Genomic DNA, 26,235 nt, shown 5'->3' with positions numbered 1-26,235 from the left:
AAATGCACACAGTTAAAAGCTACTTAAAACCCACGGACACTGGTCGTTTTATGGTGTGGGGACGGGCCAGCGACTCATCCAGAACGTTCTGAATACTCAGTCTTGTCTCTAAATCTGACAGTCCTATTTATTTCCTAACAAACTTGACTTTCAACGTTATTTTTAAATAGAAATGTTGCTAGAATTACCTACATAAGTGCATGTATTGTCCTTTCTACACTACCGGATTCATACGCTGAGCAGCGTTAACACAGCACGATATGCAGACCAGTAGGAAAAAAAAAAAAAAAAAGGCTTTGTTCTGGGTTTGGAAGGGGGGCACAAGGGATCTGTATTTAACCTGACTTTAGCTAAAAGGCAAAGAAGCAAAGGACTTAGGCAAAAGAGCCCATCATGACACCATTCTAGGAATATCAGCGCTAAGGCAGGAACGCGGCTTTCATTGCTGCTCTCAGGGTGAGTGAAGCCATCTCCCTGCTGTGAAACCTCACGGCAGTTTCAGTCCCTGACCCACTGCTACCTCCTTCGCAGCTGGCGACATCCCCCTCCTCTGACCGTCTTCTTTACACAGGTGGGTTTACGGTCTTCTTGTCTCACTACATACACTCGCTATGCCAACAGCGCTCACAGTTTTAAAAATGATTTTAGAGTGTACGTGAGCAAAACTAAGCCAACGATCTCACGACGCATTGTGAGCTGAAGTATCAAATTTTCCCCATAAGAACAAAGAGCTTAAATGATGTAATCTGCAGGCTCTCAGAACGTGCACTAAGCACTCACAGCAACCATGTAAATGTATGCACTGGGATTTAACTACCCTAGAATTCTGGTACCCATCACCATCCATGTGAAAGAGAAACAAGTTTTTCTTTCACAGTTGGAAGCTTTACACTTTCTTTTTCGCCTTAGATTTTTATTCCTGTTTCATTTCCCCACAGACTATTATCCTAACATAATAAACTCCTTACACTCGCTTCATCGATCACACCATGTACTTCTCTGAAACAAGTATGTATAGATATTAAAATATAATTCTTAAAACTTTCCAGCGATAAGACTGTGTTAAAATGTCTTCTGGATTGAGTTATCGTTACAAGACTTAGTAGTACACAATTGAGCAAAATATCACACAAATTTAAATAAATTATTAAACACATTTATTAAAAATGAAACTTTACGTACAACACAGGGAATACAGCCAATATTTTATACTAACTATAAATGGAGCATAAACTTAAAAAACTGTGAATGACTATATTCTACACCAGTAACTTACACAATATTGTAGGCCAGCTATACTGCAATTTAAAAATATTAAAATAAATAAATAAAACGGATGTATCTTAATAAGATTAATGTGGCAGGGTTTGATTTTTCCAAATCAGTCCATGTGTAATTTGATTCCTGTTTTTCATTTCAATAGATATGAGCACTGAGAAAACGCGTTCACATAAATTAATGGGAGGCGTCTTTAGAACAGTGGGGTCCCTCAAGTACGTGAAGTAATAAAGCTCACGCTGACGGCACCCTGTAACACCGACAGGTCTGTAACACCCTGAGGTCTGCACACCTGGCCCTCGGGCAGCCGGCCTCCTTCCCACGGCACTGACAGTCTGCTAACAACCGCGCCATTCCCTTACTTCTTCCCTCTCCCACACGAGGAGCTTGAAAGGGGGAGCAATCTGTCTGCTCTAGAACAGTGCCTGGTACGGAGTAAGCACTCGATAGTTACTTGTCAAATGATGATTTCTTCAAGAAATGCAAACCACTTTCTTAGTAAACAAGGTCTGTCTCCCTCCTGCCGTTCAATGTCACACTCGCTCTTTGGACTGAAGAACAACGGTGACTCCTGTTGTTCCGGTCCCCACCTCAACCCTTCACAGGCTTTGCTCTCAGACACCAAAATGTTTTGCTCCCTCACTGATACCCAAGACTGGCAAAAATTGAAAAAGCACTGAAAATACAAGGAAAGCATTCCTGAGGGTACTGCCCAGGCAAGAACAGTGACACAGAACACAACAGGACAGCACCCTGAAATGAACTGACTCCGCAGTTAACATTCACCATGAACCAAACCAAAGCAATTACTCCACCTAATGCTGAAAGCAATCCCAAAAGGAAGAAATAAAACTTTTCCAATAGAGCATTGACATTGACATTTTATTTCAAATCAGAGAATGCAACAATAAAGGAAATAAATTCCCAAACATTTCCTTGATATCCACTTAACAGTTTAATTAAAAAAAAAACGTATTTTCTATTGCACAGGTTTAAATGGTATCTATGTTATTTTGCATTAAAATAAAAAGAATGAGGGGACAGCACCTTGTTTGAGTTCATGATTTTGCAACAGACAAAAACCAATATTATGTCATTATTCTCTCTGTCTGCAACCTAATTTAAAGTTTAAGATGCTGAAACTTAAATTGCTGTTTTCAAATCCACTTTTAGGAGGATATTTAGTTCACGTTCATCCCTCCTTAACTTCACCATCAAGAATTAATGGAAGTTTTACCACTCCTCTCAGGAAGATCACAGTGAATTCTTTCATCTGAGGCACACTGCCATCTTATAACAGGGCTCTCAAGGTTCACACACACTCAGGACAAATATTTCTACTTTATGAGAGGCCAGGAAAGCCACCGGAAAGTCATTCCAGCTTCCTGAACAATAAATACGTGTTCACGTTCACCTGGTTTCTAAGAATTTCCCACTCTTGGTGCTTTCATTCAGGTGCCTGAACCCGCATTAGCACTGCTTTCTGATGGTCAAGGGCTGTGTCTGCAGGAATTAGACCAAATGTCCCTTCAAGGCCTCATGCATCCAGAATAACCTTACACTTGTCCTCCTCGGTACTGGACACAGCTGCCAATTCCCACCAGAGTGGTACCGCTTAAATGTGCTGAGTACTTGCCATCCTTGTTTGTTTCAAGGCTTCTCCGAGTTTTATCTTCTTTCGTGTGTCAGCTTTACAACCCGCCTGTCCCTCGAGCCATCTACCCGTCAACTCAGAACTTATAAAACAGAATCAATTACAAGAGCACAGCTATAGAGGTCATATTACCTAATCACAGAATCTGTTCTGTTGTACCCTGGGATGGAAGAAGCCTTTTCTCCTGGAGATCCCAAAATTTGAAGTGTTGTATTAATGTCAACTTCAGATGAATGCTTAATGGAATATTCCATTATTTCTGGAGGTATTAGCGGAGTCTCTCCCTGAGTATCATCAGCTAAGAGGTAGCCTTCAGTTTAAAAAAAATTAAAAATGAACACTTAACAATCTACATTTAACAAATTGTACTATAAATGTTTTCAGTTTCATCTGATTTATATACACCATATAAATTGATGTAAAAGTAAATTATAAATGTTAATATGTTAATTCAAGTTTGATGAGAAACTTTCTGTTTCTAAGATAATTAACCCTCAAAAAACACAGGAAAGGACAAAGGACAAAAGTTTTATTCACCAATTTTATAATTCATACTGACATGTTAGGCTTTTTATTCTGTAATCTTTTAATAATTTTCAGTACTATATTCTGTAAAGTTAATAGGAATTCTACTATTATCTTTATCAAAAGTCAGTATTTGGGAATGCCTTTCCAAACATTAAAGTTGTGTGTTTTTTTCCCCTGATTATTTAAAATACAGAAACACTGACAACATGGTTACAGAAGAAGACCCTAAAGAAAAGTAAGACTGCTGGGATTTGAACTCTGGCTCCAAACATTAACACCAGTGTGACCAGGGCTGGTCTCCAAGTCTCAGATTCTTTGCGTATAAGACGGGGTGATAATTAACAATGATAGTAATAATAACAGCAACAAGGACAACCATAATACCTAATAATAGTACTAATGCAGGGGCTACAATGAATTCCACATAAAACATGTGGTACAAAACAGGCACTGAACACGTGCCAGCCAGTACTGTAGAGAGAAGCAGCCGTAGCTCTGTGACATACCACAGCTGTATCCAGATCTCAAGCCAACCCTACGTATGAACTAGCATTATTAACTCAGGAAGCTTCTCTTGGGGCTGAGACTACTCTGCTGGCAATGACATTTTACAAAGAAACAACCAACCGACCTGTAACTAAAATAAGCCAGTGGATATCTTCGTACAGATCATCCAGCACCTTGCTGTCGGCAGAGCCTGAAGCAGGTGAAGCGAGGAGCTGCTGTTGCCGCCGCTGCAACTGCCCGTGGAGCCGCGTTACTCTTTCCTCTAATAAACTACAAGAAGGAAAATATCAACGGCTTCGTGAAGCTCAGTAAGCACAGACCCAGAACGACTTATTGCCACTTATTAGACAGCAGAAATTAAGATGTTAGCACAAAACACATATACAAAAGTATTTATTATGTACACAGTGTTCTCATGGCGCTGTAAGAACTGTGATTTATTGTTTACGACATAGATGAAAACATCGCTTACAAACAATCAAGGTTTATTACAACAGGCATTTGAAAACCGGTTATTCCAAGATGTTACTGATACGGGTCCCATCACTTCTCATACCATGTTTTCCATAATCTCTCTGCCATCTATGCTGTGGTGCCTGGGCTCCAAATGTACAAGCCAAGGAACGCAATCGTGAGTGTGTTTCTGTCCATTTGTTCCGTGTGCTGGGGCACGGGGAGGGGGTGTTTAAAGTCCTTAAACACTTTAAGTGCTCGCCGGGGGATTGTGAATAGACAGTATTTGTCCATGGGGTGTCTTTGGACTGTGTGTACCTTGTCAGGAGAGGTATACAGTGCTCTGCAGCAATGCGTCCTAGCATTCCTACACTGGCTAGTTGATCTGAAAACTGGTCTCGATCATCCTCCTGCAGTTCACTTATCTCTTCTTCCTCACGAGAGGCCACTCCGTTGGCAGTCTGTTATCGATGAAAGAAATAAAGACGGAGCTGTCACGTAACCGCAACACCACACGCGAAGAGGAAGGCCGAGCAGAGCCATGCCGGCCGCCCGGGCAGGTACCAACAAGGGGGAAACTCGAAGAGCAAGAGTGGGGGTATGGCCCCCCCACTGTCGCACGTAAACACAGCCAGTGCACACCTCCCACCCACCTCCCACACCAGAGACTTCAACTTCTGTCACTGAAAAGATCTGACACCTTTAAGGTCCACAGTCCTTTGGATATCACCTGACAACTAACAGGGCACAGGTGGGTTACTGAAAACTAAGGAGATGAAGGTAACTACAAGCCACATCCCACAAAACACGAACCTGTTTAGACTTTTGCTCTCCATCTGATGCTCTCAGCAAGTCCTCTGAAGGAGCTCACCTATGTTTCTAGTATTTATTATACGATGAAATAGATTTTTAATTACAATCTGGCTTAAAACTTACCAAATTCCTTGTGCCATCGGGAGCTGCTAGGTGGCACTGAATATAGGAATTGAACACTTGAACTGCGTGTTGGGTGAAAAAGCCTTTGTGGAAATGCTTGTCGTCTTGGACCAGCGTCAGCCAGGACTCCAGCAGCCTGTCGTATGCTTCCATGTACACCATGTCGTCTTTATCCAGCTGAGAGCAAAGGACATTCACAAGACAGATGGCCAGAGAGTAAGACGGACATCACAGCAAGCATCCCACAGCCAGACAGACAGGGTTACAGGTTTTCCTTTAACAAAGGTTCCCAATTATTAATCAACGATCAAGCTAACTGAGCTCGTCTTAAAATTAATTGATCAATTCAAACATTGCAGTAAATATGTGTAGGCTTTTTATTAAACTTTCTAAAATCTTTCTAACAATCTAAATTCTTAGGCAAATAGGAATTAATGTTTATTTCTGTAAAAGACTAGCCATTCAGCGCTTTGCAGATGTGTTTTTCAAACAAAAATGTTAATGTTTTTCTGTAGTCAAGATGAGAACTGTTAGATTAAAGTAAGATTAAATGATTTTAGAAAAACTGAAGAATGATGAGAACAGACTGGCCTAATTAGCATATTTAAGAACACATGGGGAGAGCTTCACAGATGCTCCTTGACATTTTATTAGAAACCAGGAAGGCAAGGATGGGCCTCAAAGAAGCCGGAGGAGGGCGCAGAGGCAGGAGGGCCCTCGGGAACAGCGCAGCACGTGTGAGGACCCACGGGGAAGCCCCATGGACGGTGAGCAGACGGACTGGAAGGAGCCAGGCCTGGATGCGACCACCATGTACAGGCTGGGTCCTAACACAGCTTCAGAGTAAAGGATTCTGCCACTCGAGGAGGAAGAGCTCACACGGAGGACGCCAGACAGCTCTGCTCATCTTCTCACATGCCGGCAAGAATCCACGTCCGAACTCTGCCATTAGTTAGTAATGTGGTACGTAATTCAATCTTTGCATCGATTTCTTCATCCACAAATTCACTAGGTCACTATTCAGTGAAACTCGGAACACTTAGGTGTCAAGCACTATGTTTGGTGCAAAAACATAAATAACACACCATTCATTGACTTTCAAGCTCAACCCAATGGAAAAAAGTGAGAAGCAAGCAAAGCACTTGCAGAAAATACACTACAGGCCACAAGAGATAAGCATACACTCCGGGGTCAGTTTTTAATAACGGCATCTCTCGTAAGTAATTTGTTAGAAATAAAGGAGCAGAGCCTTCGAGCTATGTATTCGACCTTAAAAGGTTTTGTTTGGCACAGTTTCAGATGTTCTGTTAATATGTAGCGAACCAGGAACCGGGAACACGAAAGGTCTACAGGTCTGGTCTACAACTTGCTCTCCTGGTTTCCAAAACAGGCCTCAACCTACAAATACACCAACTCTAGAACCTCCATCAGAGAACGCCACCCCAAACTGTTATTTCAGCAATTTGTCAATGACTCAAAAAAGAAAGTAATGGGAGATCTATTTCTAGTATTCCAGCGTAAGCTGGACCATCAGGATACCACCTCCAGATTAGAATACACAAGCACCTAAGGAACTGCTTCCAGTGAATGGTGTTTTATGTCTTTCGCTTTTATTAACCCACGGAATACAAAGAAAAATTGTCATATTCTGGATCAAATGAACCTTTAAATTTTTAAAAAATATTTAAAAGTAATTTTGTGGGGACTTCCCTGGTGGCACAGTGGTTGAGAATCCGCCTGCCAATGCAGGGGACACAGGTTCGATCCCTGGTCTGGGAAGATCCCACATGCTGCAGAGCAGCCAAGCCCGTGCACCACAACTACTGAGCCTACGCACCACAACTACTGAGCCTGCATGCTGCAACTACTGAATCCCGTGCGCCTAGAGCCGTGCTCCGCAACAAGAGAAGCCATCACAATGAGAAGCCCGCGCACTGCAACGAAGACCGAACACAGCCAAACATAAATAAATAAATAAATTTATTTTTTTAAAGTAATTTTGTGAAAACTTTACATAAGACTAAAGGGAAAGTGAAAAAAACTTCACTAGATAATTTTATTAAGAATTTTAAAATAGCAAACCCAAATTTTATTCCTATTTTTCTGGCCTTGAAAGTGTTTATACTGAAAACAGGCAACATTCTTTGAATGTAACTAACTAGGACATGTTCACGTTGTGAATACTGGACTCCTACTATTACCTGTGGTGTGTGTGTCCTACAAAGTCCCCGCAAACACTGAATTAGCTAATACTCTGGTCACTGCAGCTTTCACCATGCGCAGGTGGAGAGGTCAGTGACCACCTTGTTTATGTGTGCTTCTGTGTACAGACACCTTATTTCACATGCACTGCTGATTCATGGCCAGCAGCCTGTCCAGCAAAGCTCATCTAACACCCACATTTTCTCCCTAAGGCTCACCCCACCCTCCCTGCACTTGGGCACAGCACCCGGAGGCCGTCGGAAACAGCAAAATCATCCTATCAGTCATTGCACTGCAAGAACTTCAATATTTTGTGACAGAATTTTGGAAAATGCCGTTTCACACCAAAATGCGAAAAATGAAGCACTGGAGACGGTGAGAAGGACACCTGTTTATGGTGTGAGGGTGAAAACAACAAGGCAGAGCGCGACCGCCCGGCTTGACCCCTGCTGGGAACAAGCAAGCCGGCGGATCATACGTTTTGTCACTCTTTGCACACACATGTCCATGAACAATCATGAAAAGTTCCACAAGTGCTGATTTTGGGGTTGCAAAGGATTTTTAGCAAGGAAGTGAATTTGTAAATATGGAATCCACAAATGATGAGGACCAACTGTACTTGCAAAATCTAACTCTAGGAGGTTCTAACTTACTACTAATGCTGGCTCTGCTCGCTCATGTACCATCAAAATGCTTTACACTTTTTAAAACCTTGACAGCTCATAATTTTGTTGAAGGACAGCCATATTCCTGGTTCCATAAATGCAGTATAACATATTCATTTAGGTTTATAAATACCAATAAAAATGATCAATTCAACCAATATTTTTCATTACATCATTTATTTCCTTCCAACCCCTTTTGTAAATACTGCTTTCACCATCAATACAATTACAAACCATATTAAGTAAATGCTGTTGCATGAACATCAAAAAAGATACAGAAATACTGTCAGTATCCTTTAGTAAACTCTAAACTCACAGAATATTGGGTGAAGGTTTTCCATGGAATAACTGACTGGATGGGAATGCCATATTTTCATTTTGTCCTTGGAAATATACTGTTTGCTCATAAATTATTGAGCTTGAGAAAACTGATCACCTAAAACTCAGTCCCAGATTTCACTTATACTATCAATTTTACCAACGTTATCACGGCTCAGAGTGCAACTGTCTCTTTACATTCACCTTCTGATTTGTTTTATCACTGAAACATCTTATTCTGACAATTTCCTTTTCTTTGTTACTATGGGCAGAAAAATGAAAAATTCTGAATTTCAAATAGCATCCAATGAAATGTTAAAAACAACAATTAACAACAAAACGTAAAAGATGGTTATTTCAAGACTTCTTGAAAGACTGTGCTATATTTTGGAAAATGCAATTAGAAAACTGAAAAATAATGAAGAGTAGCCATTTATTCTACTTGTGGTGATTCATTTCACTACTATACCATCCTTGTAGGTGACTCTATCATTCTTCCATTTTATTATTCTTTTAGTCTCTTTTTTATTATGGATGGGAGTTGATGAGTAATGGTGAAATACTTCCCAAGATCATGAAATAGCAAAATGCTTCAAGATATGGGAGAAATCAGATCACTAAAAATCCATAATGTGTTTTAGATTTATACTAAGATAACTACATGGTAATAAATGTTCTTTTTGTTCTAAAGTCTCTAAGAAAGAATAAAAGTTATGAAAAACTGACATTTAAAATAGTTAGAACTGTTCAAAAACGAAACTCAAAAACTAGACCCTGGTGGTATACTGAGGGTTAAACAATGTTGTAAGAAAGAGCCAAATAAAACCTGTTCCAGCATCATCTGTTGTCATGGGATTGAGGATTCCGTATCGTTCACTATATGAAGCTTTGCAAGAGATTTTTTCTTTTTCTTTTTACTTATTATTAGGAAACATTCCTCTGAGAAGCAGGTGTGCTTCCTCTTTTTGCATGATATCCTCCTAAGGAACTGTATCTTCAGCCCCTTCTAAAAAGTCAAACTTGTATATACAGATATTACAGCCTGAATATCAAGACTGTACATCCGCCTGCCAATGCAGGGGACACAGGTTAGAGCCCTGGTCCAGGAAGATCCCACATGCCATGGAGCAACTAACCCTGTGTGCCACAACTACTGAGCCTGCGTTTTAAAGCCCGCGAGCCACAACTACTGAGCATGTGTGCCACAACTACTGAAGCCCATGCACCTAGAACCCGTGCTCCACAAGAGAAGTCACCGCAATGAGAAGCCTGTGCACCGCAACACAGAGTAGTCCCCGCTTGCCACAACTAGAGAAAGCCCACACACAGCAATGAAGATCCAACCCAGCCAAAAATAAACAGATAAATAAATTTTTTTTAAATAAAAATTTTAAAAATTTTTTAAAAATGCACCAATGTTAATCTCTTAGTTTTAATAAATGTACCATGGCTATACAAGATGGTAATATTAGGGGAAACTAGGTATATGGGAATACCGTACTAGCTTTGCAACTTTTCTGTAAATCTAAAAGTATTCCAAATTAAAAAAAAAAAAAAAGATACCATAAAGTGAAAAGAGGAGCCACAAAACTAGGAGATCTGCAATACAAATAAACCAATAAGAAATGAGTGTGCAGACTATATAAAGAATTTCTTTAAATCAGTAAGGAAAAGACAATCTGATAGGAAAACAAGCAACAGAGTAAACAAGCATTTCATAATAATAATCATGGGAATTATGTATTGATATGTATGAAAAGATGCTCAGTGTTATTAGTACCTGGGAAAGCAAATTAAGATATTTCATACTGTGAGTCTGGCAGAAGCTGTGCTGGTGAAGATGTGGGTCAACGGGAATGCAGACACCACCGTGAGCATGGAGTCCAGTCACTTGAGCAAACAACGGGAAACTATCTTTTTATTATTATTATTATTCATTTATTTTATTTATTTGACTGCACCTGATCTTAGTTGCAGCACGTGGGACCTTTAGTTGTGGCATGCGGACTCTTAGTTGCAGCATGCGGGATCTAGTTCCCTGACCAGGGATCGAACCCGGGCCCCCTGCACTGGGAGCACAGAGTCTTATCACTGGACCACCAGGGAAGTTCCGGGAAACTATCTTTGAAAACTGAACGTTACATAGCCTATGATCCAAAACTTCCATTCTGAGGTTTAGACCTTAGGAAAGTCTCACAAAAGTGCTAGGAAACACGTGGAAGAACGTTTACTTTAACACCGTAACGGCAGAAAAGGGAAACCCAAAATTTCCTTTACGGCAGAATGGGAAAACAAGGTGTGGTATAATATTCACACAACGACACAGCTTACCATATAAATGATCAGAGAAGTTAAGACAAGGGAATGTTAAAATTTAGAACAGCGGCCACCTCTCCTGCAGGGGGGGCGGGCAGCTAGCAACAGGAGTGGATGAGCACTCCAGTTACAGCAACCTCAGGACCAGGAAAGTTCTCGAGTTGAGCTGTGGGCTCTCCCACTGTCACTTTATTATCTGTTTTATTTTTTCTCTTCATCATATATGATATAATAAAGTCATTGATGCTGGTTCTGAGGACAGAAGAAAAGGCATATAAAATGGCCAGGTAGCCTTTCTGAAGAGCCGACCAGATGGCGGAAGAGGAGCAGAAGAAGAAGCGGACCTTCCGCAAGTTCACCTGCCGCGGCGTGGACCTCGACCAGCTGCTGGACATGTCCTATGAGCAGCTGATGCAGCTGTACAGCTCGCGGCAGCGGCAGCAGCTGAACCGCGGCCTCCGGAGGAAGCAGCACTCGCTGCTGAAGCGGCTGCGCAAGGCCAAGAAGGAGGCGCCGCCCATGGAGAAGCCCGAGGTGGTGAAGACGCACCTGCGCGACATGATCATCCTGCCCGAGCTGGTGGGCAGCATGGTGGACGTCTACGATGGCAAGACTTTCAACCAGGTGGAAATCAAGCCTGAGATGATCGGCCACTACCTAGGCAAGTTCTCCATCACCTACAAGCCTGTGAAGCACGGCCGGCCCGGCACTGGGGCCACCCACTCCTCCCGCTTCATCCCCCTTAAGTAGCCTGCTGGCCAATAAAGGTAGAGACTTGTCTAAATAAATAAATTAATTAACTAATTTTTAAAAAGGCCAGGTAGAGGCGTCGGACAGTAGAGTGTGGGAACAGTGGGCATGACGGGGGATGGGGGAGGCACTCGCCTCTCCCGCTCTGCTGGTGAGGGCGGTTCGGCGTTCCTTCCTTCCTCACAGTGTCAGTTGGAACCAGGTTGGCAATACGACATCTGCACGGGTTGCTGTGTGGCTGACAGGGTCTTGGTGCTCCGGCCTGATGTCAGGCCTGAGCGTCTGAGGTGGGAGAGCTGAGTTCAGGACATTGGTCCACCAGGGACCTCGCGGTCCCACATAATATCAATCGGCAAGAGCTCTCCCAGAGATCTCTGTCTCAACGCTAAGACCCAGCTCCACCCAACGGCCAGCAAGCTCCAGTGCTGGGCACCCCATGCCAATCAACTAGCAAGACAGGAACGCAACCCCACCCATTAAGAGAGAGGCTGCCTAAAATCATAATAAGTTCACAGACACCCCAAAACACACCACTGGACGCAGCCCTGCCCACCAGAAAGACAAGATGCAGCCACACCCACCAGAACACAGACACCAGTCCCCTCCCCCAGGAAGCCTACACAACCCACTGAACCAACCTCATCCACTGGGGGCAGACACCAAAAACAACGGGAACTACGAACCTGCAGCCTGTGAAAAGGAGACCCCAAACACAGTTAGTTAAGCAAAATGAGAAGACAGAGAAATATGCAGCAGATAAAGGAGAAAGGTAAAACCCACCAGACCAAACAAATGAAGAGGAAATAGGCAGTCTACCTGAAAAAGAATTCAGAGTAATGACAGCAAAGATGATCCAAAATCTTGGAAGTGGAACGGAGAAAATACAAGAAAGGTTTAACAAGGACCTAGAAGAACTAAAGAGCAAATAAACAATGATGAACAACACAATAAATTAATTAAACATTCTCTAAAAGAAATGAATAGCAGAATAACTGAGGCAGAAGACCGGATAAGTGACCTGGAAGATAAAATAGTGGAAACAACTACTGCAGAGTAGAATAAAGAAAAAAGAATGAAAAGAATTGAGGACAGTCTCAGAGACCTCTGGGACAACATTAAACGTACCAACAGTCGAATTACAGGGGTCCCAGAAGAAGAAGAGAAAGAGAAAGGGTCTGAGAAAATTTCTGAAGAGATTATAGTTGAAAACTTCCCTAACATGAGAAAGGAAACAGTCAATCAAGTCCAGGAAGCACAGAGAGTCTCATACAGGATAAATCCAAGGAGAAACACACCAAGACACAAACTAATCCAAGTAACAAAAATTAAATACAAAGAAAACATATTAAAAGCAGCAAGGGAAAAGTAACAAATAACATACAAGGGAATCCCCATAAGGTTAACAGCTGACATTTCAGCAGAAACTCTGCAAGCCAGAAGGGAGTGGCAGGACATATTTAAAGTGATGAAAGGGAAAAACCTACAACCAAGATTACTCTACCCGGCAAGGATCTCATTCAGATTCGACAGAGAAATTGAAACATTTACAGACAAGCCAAAGTTACGAGAATTCAGTACCACCAAACCAGCTTTACAACAAATAAAGGAACTTCTCTAGACAGGAAACACAGGAGAAGGAAAAGACCTACAAAAACAAACCCAAAACAATTAAGAAAATGGTAATAGGCACATACATATTGATAATTACCTTAAATGTAAATGGATTAAATGCTCCAACCAAAAGACACAGACTGGCTGAATGGACACAAAAACAAGACCCGTATATATGCTGTCTACAAGACACCCACTTCAGACCTAGGGACACATACAGACTGAAAGTGAGGGGATGGAAAAAGATATTCCATGCAAATGGAAATCAAAAGAAAGCTCGAGTAGCAATTCTCATATCGGACAAAACAGACTTTAAAATAAAGACTAATACAAGAGACAAAGAAGGACACTACATAATGATCAAGGGATCAATCCAGGAAGAAGAAATAATAATTGTAAATATTTCAGCATCCAACACAGGAGCACCTCAATACATAAGGCAAATGCTAACAGCCATAAAAAGGGAAATCGACAGTAACACAATAATAGTAGGGGGCTTTAACACGCCACTTTCACCAATGGACAGATCATCCAAAATGAAAATAAATAAGGAAACACAAGCTTTAAATGACACATTAAGCAAGATGGACTTAACTGATATTTCTAGGACATTCCATCCAAAAACAACAGAATACACTTTCTTCTCAAGTGTTCATGGAACATTCTCTAGGATAGGTCATATCTTGGGTCACAAATCAAGCCTTGGTAAATTTAAGAAAGTTGAAAGCATATCAAGTATCTTTTCCGACCACAGCACTATGAGACTAGATATCGATTACAGAAAAACAAACTGTAAAAAATACAAACGTGGAAGCTAAACAGTACGCTACTAAATAACCAAGAGATTACTGAAAAAAATCAAAGAGGAAATCAAAAAATACCAAGAAACAAATGACAATGAAAACACGACGACCCAAAACCTATGGGACGAAGTAAAAGCAGTTCTAAGAGGGAAGTTTATAGCAATACAATCCTACCTCAAGAAACAAGAATACAGAAAGAAGAACAAAAAACCCCCAAAGTTAGCAGAAGGAAAGAAATCATAATGATCAGATCAGAAATAAATGAAAAAGAAATGAAGGAAACAACAGCAAAGATCAATAAAACTAAAAGCTGGTTCTTTGAGAAGATAAACAAAATTGATAAACCATTAGCCAGACTCATCAAGAAAAAAAGGGAGAAGCCTCAAATCAACAGAATTAGAAATGAAAAAGGTGAAGTAACAACTGACACTGAAGAAATACAAAGGAACATGAGAGATTACTACAAGCAACTATATGCCAATAAAATGGACAACCTGGAAGAAATGGACAAATTCTTAGAAAAGCACAACCTTCTCAGACTGAACCAGGAAGAAATACAAAATATAAACAGAACAATCACAAGCACTGAAATTCAAACAAAAGCCCAGGACCAGATGGCTTCACAAGCAAATTCTATTAACACCTATCCTTCTCAAGCTCTTCCAAAATATAGCAGAGGGAAGAACTCTCCCAAACTCATTCTACGAGTCCACCATCACCCTGATACCAAAACCAGACAAAGATGTCACAAAGAAAGAAAACTACAGGCCAATATCACTGATGAGCACAGATGCATAAATCCTCAACAAAATACCAGCAAACAGAATCTAACAGCACATTAAAAGGATCATACACCATGATCAAGTGGGGTTTATCTCAGGAATGCAAGGATTCTTCAGTATACACAAATCAATCAATGTGATACGACACATTAACAAATTGAAGAATAAAAACAATATGATAATCTCAACAGATGCAGAAAAAGCTTTCGACAAAACTCAACACCCATTTTTGATAAAAACTCTCCAGAAAGAAGGCACAGAGGTAACCTACCTCAACATAATAAAGGCCATATATGACAAACCCACAGCCAACATCAGTCTCAATGGTAAAAAACTAAAACCACTTCCTCTAAGATCAGGAACAGGACAAGGTTGCCCACTCTCACCACTATTATTCAACATAGTTTTGGAAGCTTTAGCCACAGCATTCAGAGAAGAAAAAGAAATAAAAGGACCCCAAATCGTAAAAGAAGAAGTAAAACTGTCACTGTTTGCAGATGACATAATACTATACACAGAGAATCCTAAAGAAGCTACCAGAAAACTACTAGAGCTACTCAATGAATTTGGTAAAGTAGCAGGATACAAAATTAATGCACAAAAATCTCTTGTATTCCTATACACTGACGATGAAAAATCTGAAAGAGAAATTAAGGAAACACTCCCATTTACCACTGCAACAAAAAGAGTAAAATACTTAGGAATAAACCTACCTAAGGAGACAAAAGACCTGTATGCAGAAAAATATAAGACACTGATGAAAGAAATTAAAGACGATACAAGGAGATGGAGAGATTATACCATGTTCTTGGATTGGAAGAATCAACATTGTGAAAATGACTCTACTACCCAAAGCAATCTACAGATTCAATGCAATCCCTATCAAACTACCAATGGCATTTTTCACAGAACTAGAACAAAAAACTTCACAATTTGCATGGAAACACAAAAGACCCCAAACAGCCAAAGCAATCTTGAGAAAGAAAAACGGAGCTGGACAAATCAGGCTCCTAGACTTCAGACTACACTACAAAGCTACAGTAATCAAGATGGTATGGTACTGGCACAAAAACAGAAATATAGATCAATGTAACAGGATAGAAAGCCCAGAGATAAACCCACGCACATATGGTCACCTTATCTTTGATAAAGGAGGCAAGGATATGCAATGGAGAAAAGACAGCCTCTTCAATAAGTGGTGCTGGGAAAACTGGACAGCTACATGTACAAGAATGAAATTAGAACACTCCCTAACACTGTACACAAAAATAAACTCAAAATGGACTGAAGACCTAAATGTAAGGCCAGGGCTTTCCTGGTGGTGCAGTGGTTAAGAATCCGCCTGCCAATGCTGGGGACACGGGTTCGAGCCCTGGTCTGGGAAGATCCCACAGGGAACGAAGCAACTAAGCCCGTGCACCACAACTACTGAGCCTGCGCTCTAGAGCCCGTATGGCACAACTACTGAAGCCTGCGTGCCACGACAACTGAAGCCCGCGCGCCTAGAGCCTCTGCTCCGCAACAAGAGAAGCCACCACAACGAGAAGCCCATGCACCGCAAAGAAGAGCAGCCCCTGCTCACCACAACTAGAGAAAGCCCGCACACAGCAACAAAGACTCAACTCAGACAATAAATAAATATATATATATAAATAAATACATAAGTAAATTTACTTTAAAAAAATAAATGGAGGGCCAGAAACTATAAAACTCTTAGAGGAAAACATAGGCAGAACGCTCTATGACATAAATCACAGCAAGATCATTTTTGACCCACCTCCTAGAGAAACGGAAATAAAAACAAAAATAAACAAATGGGACCTAATGAAACTTAAAAGCTTTTGCACAGCAAAGGAAACCATAAACAAGATGAAGGGATAAAATATTCGTAAATGAAGCAACTGACAAAGGATTAATCTCCAAAACATACAAGCAGCTCATGCAAGCTCAATATCAAAAAAACAAACAACCCAATCCAAAACTTAGCAGAAGACCTCGTTTCTCCAAAGAAGATATACAGATTCCCAGCAAACACATGAAAGGATGCTCAACATCACTAATCATTAGAGAAATGCAAATCAAAACTACAATGAGAGATCACCTCACACCAGTCAGAATGGCCACCATCAAAAAATCTACAAACAATAAATGCTGGAGAGGGTGTGGAGAAAGGGAACCCTCTTGCACTGTTGGTGGGAATGTAAATTGATACAGCCACTGTGGAGAACAGTATGGAGGTTCCGTGAAAAACTAAAAATAGAACTACCATACGACCCAGCAATCCCACTACTGGGCATATACCCTGAGAAAAGCACAATTCAAAAAGAGACATGTATCACAATATTCACTGCAGCAGTACTTACAACAGACACGATATGGAAGCAACTTAAGTGGCCATCGACAGATGAATGGATAAAGAAGATGTGGCACATATATACAATGGAATATTGCTCAGTCATAAAAAGAAACGAAATTGAGTTATTTGTAGTGAGGTGGATGGACCCAGAGTCTGTCATACAGAGTGAGGTAAGTCAGAAAGAGAAAAACAAATACCGTATGTTAACACATATATATGGAATCCTAAAAAAAAATGGTTCTGAAGAACCTAGGGGCAGGAGAGGAATAAAGACACAGACACAGAGGTTGGACTTGAGAACACAGGGAGAGGGAAGGGTAAGCTGGGACGAAGTGAGAGAGAGGCATGGACATATATACACTACCAAATGTAAAATAGATAGCTAGTGGGAAGCATCCACATAGCACAGGGAGATCAGCTTGGTGCTCTGCGACCACCTAGAGGGGTGGGATAGGGAGGGTGGGAGGGAGACGTAAGAGGGAGGAGATATGGGGATGTATGTATATGTATAGTTGATTCACTTTGTTATAAAGCAGAAGTTAACACACCACTGTAAAGCAATTATACTCCAATAAAGATGTTAAAAAAAATTTAAACAAAAGGCCAGGTAAGTGCCCATCTGGTCGCTGCAGCAGCTGGTGTGTGCCTGCAGCAGAAATCACTAATGCCAGCTAAGTACCGGAGCAGGAGATGAGTAAGACCGTTTCTGCATACTTAAAGCATGTGCTTTGCAGAAATCATTTGTTAAGTCTTAACAGTTTATGTTGCCAAAATAAACAGACTGGGAACATATCTTAAGAGGAACAGCATCCTCTGACCCCACCGCTCAGAAGGAAGCAGTAGGCAATTCTAAGAACTCTCTCTGTTGTTCCCTAGCACATATACAATGCATGCTTATCATGGTGTAATCATTCAGATACAGAAAAGTACAAATAAAATGGGAAAGCCTTATAAGCCTTTTACTATTGGAAGAGCATTCCATAATTCCTCCCATAGAGCCCTGATATTAGACAAAACAGAAGATCACAGCGGACCATCAGAGCCCCTATCACTGGATGGTGATTTAAAATAAGAACTGCAAACTTGTACAGGGCCTCTGTTCCACTTGGAAACCAATACAAGTAACTCATCAGGCAAAGTGTGAGCAATTTGGCTGATGACAATTGGCAGCTAAATCTTTCAGGCTAATCACAGAGAACTGAAACCCAGCCGAGTGGCTTTTCCTAATACCTTGGCCCTGCTCCACAGCCCCTCTGGCCAAGACCCAGCCGCCAAGCCGGAGCACGTGCCCCAAGATGACGAGGGCCCAAGCCAGACACTCTGCTCGTGCCTGGGGTGTCTCGGGCCTGCTGCCAGGAGGGCTTTGGAGAGGGGCGCAGAGCTTAGGAGGCGACTTGACTCCACTTTCCCCCATTTGGGAACGGAGGGTGGAGAAGGTAATCAAAACATGCTATCAGCACTGACATGTCAACGTCCATAATTAACCTGCAAGTGTACTGGAGGTGAACCTGCAGCTCTTCAGCCGCAGAAAGAAATCTGCTTTTGCGTCTGGTGAGTATTTGGACATATAGAAGCAGCAGTTCATTTTGTCTCTGGACATGCTGGCAAATGAAGCTTGGGAAAGACAACTTTCAGCATGTGGAACTGCTCCGCCTTTTAACAATGATGTGAACTTCAGATTAAAATCTAACATTACTGTACGATTCCAACTATACAACATTTTGGAAAAGGCCAAACTATGGAGACAATAAAAGGATCCGTGGTTGCCAGGGGCTGGGTGGGGGTGTGAAGAGCAGAGCTCAGGGGATTTTCAGGGCAGTGACACTAGCCTGCATGAGACTGTACCGCTGGCTACACATCCCTGCACATTGGTCCAAACCCACAGAGCGCACAACACAAGGAGTGAACTCTGATGCAGACCATGGGCTCAGGGTGACGACGGCCTCGGTGCAGGTTCACCAGGTGTAACACATGCACTCTCTGGTAGGGATGCTGATGCCGGGGGGCTGGGTGTACTGGGGCAGGGATGGGAACTCTGTATTTTCACTCAATTTTGCTGTGAATCTAAAACTGCTCTAAAAAAATTAAGTGTATGCATGTGTCCCTAATGTTAGATACTGTAAAAGTATACATGATAAATCCTGTGCTACAGTAGTTCTAATATCTGTTATGCTGCAAAGAACTCCAATAGCTTTTTTTCTACAAAGAGCAAATAACCAACGTGACAACTCCGAATCATCTCCATGAAATCGGAAAGCTCTTTCTTTGACCCTGAGTGCTATCTTCATATGTAAACATAAGTTACATGAGTCAGTTAAGAAAAGCATTCTGATCCATAGGGGCTTCCCTGGTGGCGCAGTGGTTAAGAGTCCGCCTGCCAATGCAGGGGACACGGGTTCGAGCCCTGGTCCGGGAAGATCCCACATGCCGTGGAGCAACTAAGCCCGTGCACCACAACTACGGAGCCTGCGCTCTAGAGCCCACAAGCCACAACTACTGAGCCCACGAGCCACAACTATTGAAGCCCGTGCGCCTAGAGCCCATGCTCCACAACAAGAGAAGCCACCGCAATGAGAAGCCTGCGCACCACAACAAAGAGTAGCCCCCCCTCGCCGCAACTAGAGAAAGCCCGCGCGCAGCAACGAGGACCCAGCACAGCCAAAAAATAATAATAATAAATTAATTTACTTATTTATTAACAAAAAAGAAAAGCATTATGATTCATAGACATAAAAATTGCAATAAGGTGGGTGTGGGCCATTAGCTCTCACATGGAATGTTTCATTTCTGAGGAATAGCCCTGTTTAACTCGGTGTTCCCTATTTAGAGCCTGGGGCTGCTCTACTGCTCTCATAAGGACTTGGGAACGAAAGCAAACTGAACAGTCAGAGGTCGCAGAGGGTGGGAAAGGAGCCAACAGCACTGGCCAGGGGTTCCCTGGCAGCGCTCATTTGCAAACATGATACAAAATCAACTGGCAGAAATAAGTCTGCACAACATAAACTGTGCTTATAACAACAGACGGGGAAACTCCAGGTAAATGAAGGGGGAAAAGGTCCTATCAATATACTGTTTCTTAATCTGCATGGCTGGCAGACAGTTGTTCATTTTATTTTTCTTTACAAATGTTTACATATATATATATAAAGCTTTTACTTTATGTGAACAGAATATTTCACAGTAAGTTTAAAATTTACAGGCATAGCCATAACCCCCAAGTCCAATGACAGGTCAAATAATACATGTACTGCATGGTGTAAAACAATAAGAAAGGGCACATGAAAGATTAAAGACTGAATTATAATAGTTCATGCTGCTACTCATCTGCTATAAATATTCCTTCCTAGTGTAGCATCATAGAAAGCAACAATGGCAATACAGAGAAAAATCGCAGAAATGTCACAAACAGATCATGAGCTCTCCATTTTAAAAAGAATTTAGAAGTCTTTGAATGTCAAATGCAAAAGAAATTAATTCATTCTCTCATTTTTTTTTCCATAGCCAGTCCTGACAGCACAGAATTAATTTGACTCCAGACTACCTATGCAGCTGACAGTATTCCTGGCTTCTGAAATCCCCCAAGAGAAATTGACTTAGTGGACAAGCAGTGCAGCTGCTAGAAGAATCCTATAAATAGATCACGTAAAAAAAATCGACTCCCCACAAACGCACCAGGAGTCCAAGGTGTAATTTTCAGAGAGTTTTTAAATGTTACACTCCTAGATTAACGTAACTTCTTCCTTTTGGAAACATATATGTATTTCCAAATTCTTAATGCTAAAGAACGTACATTTATCAAACACAGTCCCTGGCACATGTAGGTGATGGGTAAGTATTCACGGAACTGAACTGACTCAGCAGTACTCCAAGGGGCCGGCACTGCTGGGACTCACCTGCCTTACCTGAGGTAAGAGGGCCATCTCTTCTTCCACCTCATTCTAGCGTCCATTTTCAAAACCCTGGCCCATTAGCTCTGGTTATGTTTCTAATGCTAGTCTTGTAAGCAATACAAAGGTTACTATATGAAACCACAGTTATGACGATAAATAAGCTTTAATCTAAATCCACTACATTCTATCTCAAGTGCAAGAATTCTGTAAAACAAACATTGGTTCTGTGCTAGGACTGGAAGCAGACTGAAAAATCAGGGCTGACTCATATCCAAGTTAGGAAACACTGCATGGCAAAATTACGACCCAACCAGAATTAAATGAAACATAGAAATTATTTTAAGGATTTCTTTTAATAAGAATCTGTATTTAAGTTGTAATAGTAACCAATTTTCTTTCAAATATCCTGAACAGAGGTAAAGCCACTGTTAGGATTAAAAAGAAGCATACTTTAAATGTGCAAGGCTACTCATGCATCTCATTTAATTCTTCTTTGATCAACAAGCAGAGGAAATGAGTGCACACAGCGCAGCTGGACAGCTGGGTCGCCATCTGGACTATCATCCATTCATTCCTCCCCGGCCAGCAGAATGCTGGGTAGGGAGGTTGGCACAGCTTCTCAAACCATCCCTTCCCCCGGGAGTTAAGGTGCAGGGTCGACCACACATTTGTGTTGTACTGACATCACCATTCCAGACAGTAAGTTATTCCCTCTTATCCCTGAAATACCCCCAAATTCCTGCTTCCCACCTCTCCATTTGTAACTTGGCTTCAATGCATTTCTTTCACCACACCTCCTCTCCACAGAGTAATTATCCATCGAGCTGGAGAAACTAGATTTTGAGTTAAGAATGCTGAACTTTAAATGCACTCACTCACCTAAGGAACTGCAAAATTATTTTACTGCATTACATTCTATAATGGACTTCCCAACAACTTTATCAAGATTTTTCTTCTTCTACCTTGGCCTGCTGGTCTTGAGGTTAGGGAACAAATGTACTAAAATTAAATATGAAGTTCTTCCTTTGCAAAGTTTACTACCATCACCTCCCACCTGCCTTACATATCCAACCCACAGCCCTCATGCGCACGTACACACACACACACACACACACACACAAACACACAAACACACTTCAAAGTTTAAGGACCATGACGGTTGCTCTGTTCAGTTAACATGTTATGTGGCTTCTGGCTGATGAACCTACTGGGGGCTGAACTTAACCGACAAAAGAAACCAAGAAACAAATGAGAGTCTAGAGTTCAAGCCATATTCTCTTCAAATTTCACTGAATCAATTCAAATGCATATACTAGTATTATAGACATTTTACAAAACAGTTGACATAATAATATGAACAATTATTTTGTTAGGATTTTAATTTTTAAGGCAATAATTTCATCTTATAATCCATCTCACTTCTCCAGTCTAGCAATAGACAAAAATTTGATTTCTCGGGTGCAACGAAAAAATTCTTGGCTTCAGGAAGCCTCAAGTAACACCAAGAAATTTTTTTTTTTTTTTTTTTTTGCTGTACGTGGGCCTCTCACTGTTGTGGCCTCTCCCGTTGCGGAGCACAGGCTCTGGACACGCAGGCTCAGCGGCCATGGCTCACGGATCTAGCCGCTCCGCGGCATGTGGGATCTTCCCGGACCAGGGCACAAACCCATGTCCCCTGCATCGGCAGGCGGACTCTCAACCACTGCGCCACCACGGAAGCCCAACACCTAAAAATTTTAACAGCCAACAGAATAAAGTGGCTGAAGACTGGAGTTGCTCTTTTTGAGCAGAGACTTTCAAGTTCACTGCAAGTTGAGGGCAGTCATAAATAACAGCCTCTCTTCATACACACGCTACAACCACCAAACAAGAACATAGTTCAAGAATACATGTTAGTATCAAGAATTTTTCTTCCCATGAAGTTGCTTTTTTAAATTCTTGCTACAGAAACATAATCACCATCTAAGACACGAGTTCCTAAAACAAGAGACAATCTATATGTATTCCTAAATAAATATAGTTTTGAAAAAATACCACAGTAAAACAAAAGTGTATTGCTGGGTACCACGATGTTCATTGCAGCACTATTTACAATAGGCAGGACATGGAAGCAACCTAAGTGGCCATCGACAGATGAATGGATAAAGAAGATGTGGCACATATATGCAATGGACTATTACTCAGCCATAAAAAGAAACGAAATTGAGTTATTTGTAGTGAGGTGGATGGACCTAGAGTCTGTCATACAGAGTGAAGTCATAAAGAGAAAAACAAATACCATATGCTAACACATATATATGGAATCTTAAAAAAAAAATTGGTCCTGATGAACCTAGGAGCAGGACAGGAATAAAGACTCAGACGTAGAGAATGGACTTGAGGACACGGGGAGGGGAAAGGGTAAGCTGGGACGAAGTGAGAGAGTGGCATGGACATATACACACTACCAAATGTAAAACAGATAGCTAGTGGGAAGCAGCCACATAGCACAGGGAGGTCAGCTTGGTGCTCTGCGACCACCTAGAGGGGTGGGATAGGGAGGGTGGGAGGGAGGCGCAAGAGGGAGGAGATATGGGGATATATGTATATGTATAGCTGATTCACTGTGTTATACAGCAGCAACTAACACACCACTGTAAAGCAATTATACTCCAACAAATATGTTAATAAATAAATAAATACATGTTAAAAATAAAAATAAAAGCTTCCTTCCTGAGCACAACTAAAAAAACAAGAAAAGTGTTTTGCTGAATCTGTTTTCCTACTGGGAAAAGAAACTCTTTCAATATTAAAGAAAAACAAAACATTTCACAAGATTAAAATTGTTTTTAAAAACCTAATATTAAAATTATTGATTTGGGGCTTTCCTGGTGGCACAGTGGTTAAGAATCTGCCTGCCAATGCAGGGGACGCGGGTTCGAGCCCTGGTCCGGGAAGATCCCACATGCCACGGAGCAACTAAGCCCATGTGCCAGAACTACTGAGCCTGCGTGCTGCAACTACTGAAGCCCATGCTCCACCACAAGAGAAGCCACTGCAATGAGAAGCCCATGCACAGCAACGAAGACCCAACACAGCCAAAAATAAATAAATAAATAAATTTGTGTTTTAAAAAAGAGATACAGGGCTTCCCTGCTGGCACAGTGGTTGAGAGTCCACCTGCCGATGAGGGGGACACGGGTTCGTGCCCCGGTCTTGGGGGGGTCCCACGTGCCGCAGAGCGGCTGGGCCCGTGAGCCGTGGCCGCTGGGCCTGTGCGTCCGGAGCCTGTGCTCCGCGGCGGGAGAGGCCACGGCAGTGAGAGGCCCGCGTACTGCAAAAAAATAAAAAGATATAATTTGAGAGCAAATCACAAAAGACAACATTTTAAAAAATAAACAAATAATATTACTGATTTGCATGAAACAACAAAACTCAAGATCTGGTCTTACTCATAGGACAGCACACATAATACGGCTGTTAGTAAAGCCCATTATAAAGGTTCATTTGTATCATTATAATTCCACATTTTATTGTGCACACCGTAGGGGCACTTTCACATTAATCCACCCCACGAAACATCAGAAGAGACCAGCATCCTAACTACACCGCACGGAAACGTGCTCACAGAAGGAGAAGCAACCTGCCCAAGGCCCTGCAGCTGAGGACTCCTTCTGGCTCACGCCGCAGCGTCTCCCTCAAAAGTTCCTGATCTTTCTCACCACGCACGACTCCCCAAAGCAGTTTTTTTAATATGCCTCAACTTTTCGATTTTTACGTATAAGCTCATTTCTTTATACCTTTTGCCATCTTAGGCCAACAACTATGTATTGTGCACGAGGTGCCCTGCCCTGCGTCCCAGAAGCTCCACCGCAGCCGGGCTGGGTCTGTCCCTACACCTCGCCGCCCCGCCGCCCACTCCCCAGGCCCCGCCCCCACCTCACACAGCCAGAATGAAAACCCCATGCGGCTGAGATACATTTAGGATTCGCTTAGTCTTCTGGTAACTCATCGTGCAGGGACCCCCGTTAGCCCTCGACTTCACCAACCCTCGCCAATCTGGCTGCTATGAGTCATGCAAAAGCATCAGACAAATCTATTCCCTCTGCCTGTTTCAATGGGTAACCAACTGTTTCTAACACCATTTTTTAAATGTCATAAACAGATTAAAAGAAATCGACCAATTAAAAGAAAGGAAAAGAAATAGCCGTTTTCCTGAATGAGGCCCATTAGGTACAGTGCATGCCTCCCTGTGAAGCACAATTAAACATCTACTCTCTGAAAGCGCATCCAGGCTCCCTGTGTCCCAACACTTCTAGGTCAAACCTTGGCAGAAAAATTGTTTTCCAAGTTGTTAGTCCCCTAGGCAAAATAAATAAATTCTAAACCTCAAATGTGCAAGCCAAGAATGTTACAAATCTTCCAGCAATTCCTCTAGAAGCATCCTTAACCCACAAACAAACTATAATAAAAGGCAGCTGTGTTTCTAAACATGTGATCAACGTGCCATTTAACCAAGGGGGAGGGGGTGGGGGAAAGGGGGATGTTACGTGAAACCCGAGTGATTCAGAATTTGTGGTCATTTGAAAAGAGTTTGAGTACAGCTTAAATACTTAAAATTTCCCTCTGCTCCCATGCTTAGTACATGATTTTTCTCCCTAGAAATTCAGACCTCACATATGAGGCCCGTAAACTTCTATTCCTCCATGACCGACACTTTCCAACACATAAATAACTTCCTGGCCTGGTTCCTTTCCCGTCAAACCACTGGGGCGCCCACTGTTGTGAACACAGTCATTCCCCAGTTCTTCGTGCTCTGACACCTCTGAAGGGGCACAAATCACTCCCACATATGTTGCCAAACCCCCAACAAAACAACCGCTCGGACTTAACATGAAATTCTATCAGAGGTCTACAAGTATTCTTTTTACCCTTACAATCTTTGAAAAGAATCTACATTTCATTAAAAAAACAATTAGTTTCAACAATTTAATAACTACTTGGTAGGGAAAAAATCAATTACTTCCCAAGATTAACGTAGTTATTCCCAGTAACTGTTACAAACACAGCTGTGTTGTCAAGGAGTTTAGTACGAGTTTTCCAAATTAAATATAAAATGTGGAAGATAAGCATTTAAAAATCTGTACCAAAAAACATCTTTACTACAGGAATTGGTCTTAATTTTAATGCAAATTAAAATTTACCAA

General features: G+C 41.7%; 1 protein-coding gene and 1 pseudogene across 7 annotated transcripts in view; one reads left to right on the top strand and one right to left on the bottom strand.

Annotated features, from left to right (window-relative positions):
- XPO4 (exportin 4) overlaps positions 1 to 26,235 on the bottom strand; it is a 103,873-nt gene that overhangs the window by 20,340 nt on the left and 57,298 nt on the right. For 5 of the 6 annotated variants that reach the window (XM_027116721.1, XM_027116718.1, XM_027116719.1 and 2 more), the window contains 4 exons: positions 5,357 to 5,533; positions 4,739 to 4,881; positions 4,092 to 4,237; positions 3,065 to 3,242 (listed from right to left, as the gene is read on the bottom strand). The exons of the other annotated variant lie outside the window; for it this stretch is intronic. In XM_027116721.1, coding sequence (XP_026972522.1) covers positions 3,065 to 3,242; positions 4,092 to 4,237; positions 4,739 to 4,881; positions 5,357 to 5,533 — 644 coding nt within the window. The remainder of the gene's footprint in view (positions 1 to 3,064; positions 3,243 to 4,091; positions 4,238 to 4,738; positions 4,882 to 5,356; positions 5,534 to 26,235) is intronic. 6 annotated transcript variants of the gene reach the window in all.
- Positions 11,132 to 11,649, top strand: LOC113625786 (40S ribosomal protein S15 pseudogene; annotated as a pseudogene). Its single transcript, XR_003434854.1, has one exon. The product of XR_003434854.1 is annotated as a 40S ribosomal protein S15 pseudogene (transcript).

This window comes from Aethalodelphis obliquidens, unplaced genomic scaffold, assembly GCF_003676395.1.
Source record: "Aethalodelphis obliquidens isolate GAN/ISIS:26980383/991018 unplaced genomic scaffold, ASM367639v1 scaffold16, whole genome shotgun sequence".
In the NCBI taxonomy this organism is placed as follows: domain Eukaryota; kingdom Metazoa; phylum Chordata; class Mammalia; order Artiodactyla; family Delphinidae; genus Aethalodelphis; species Aethalodelphis obliquidens.
The sequence above is the reverse complement of the archived record's forward strand: the minus strand, read 5'-3'. Positions and strand labels throughout refer to the sequence as shown.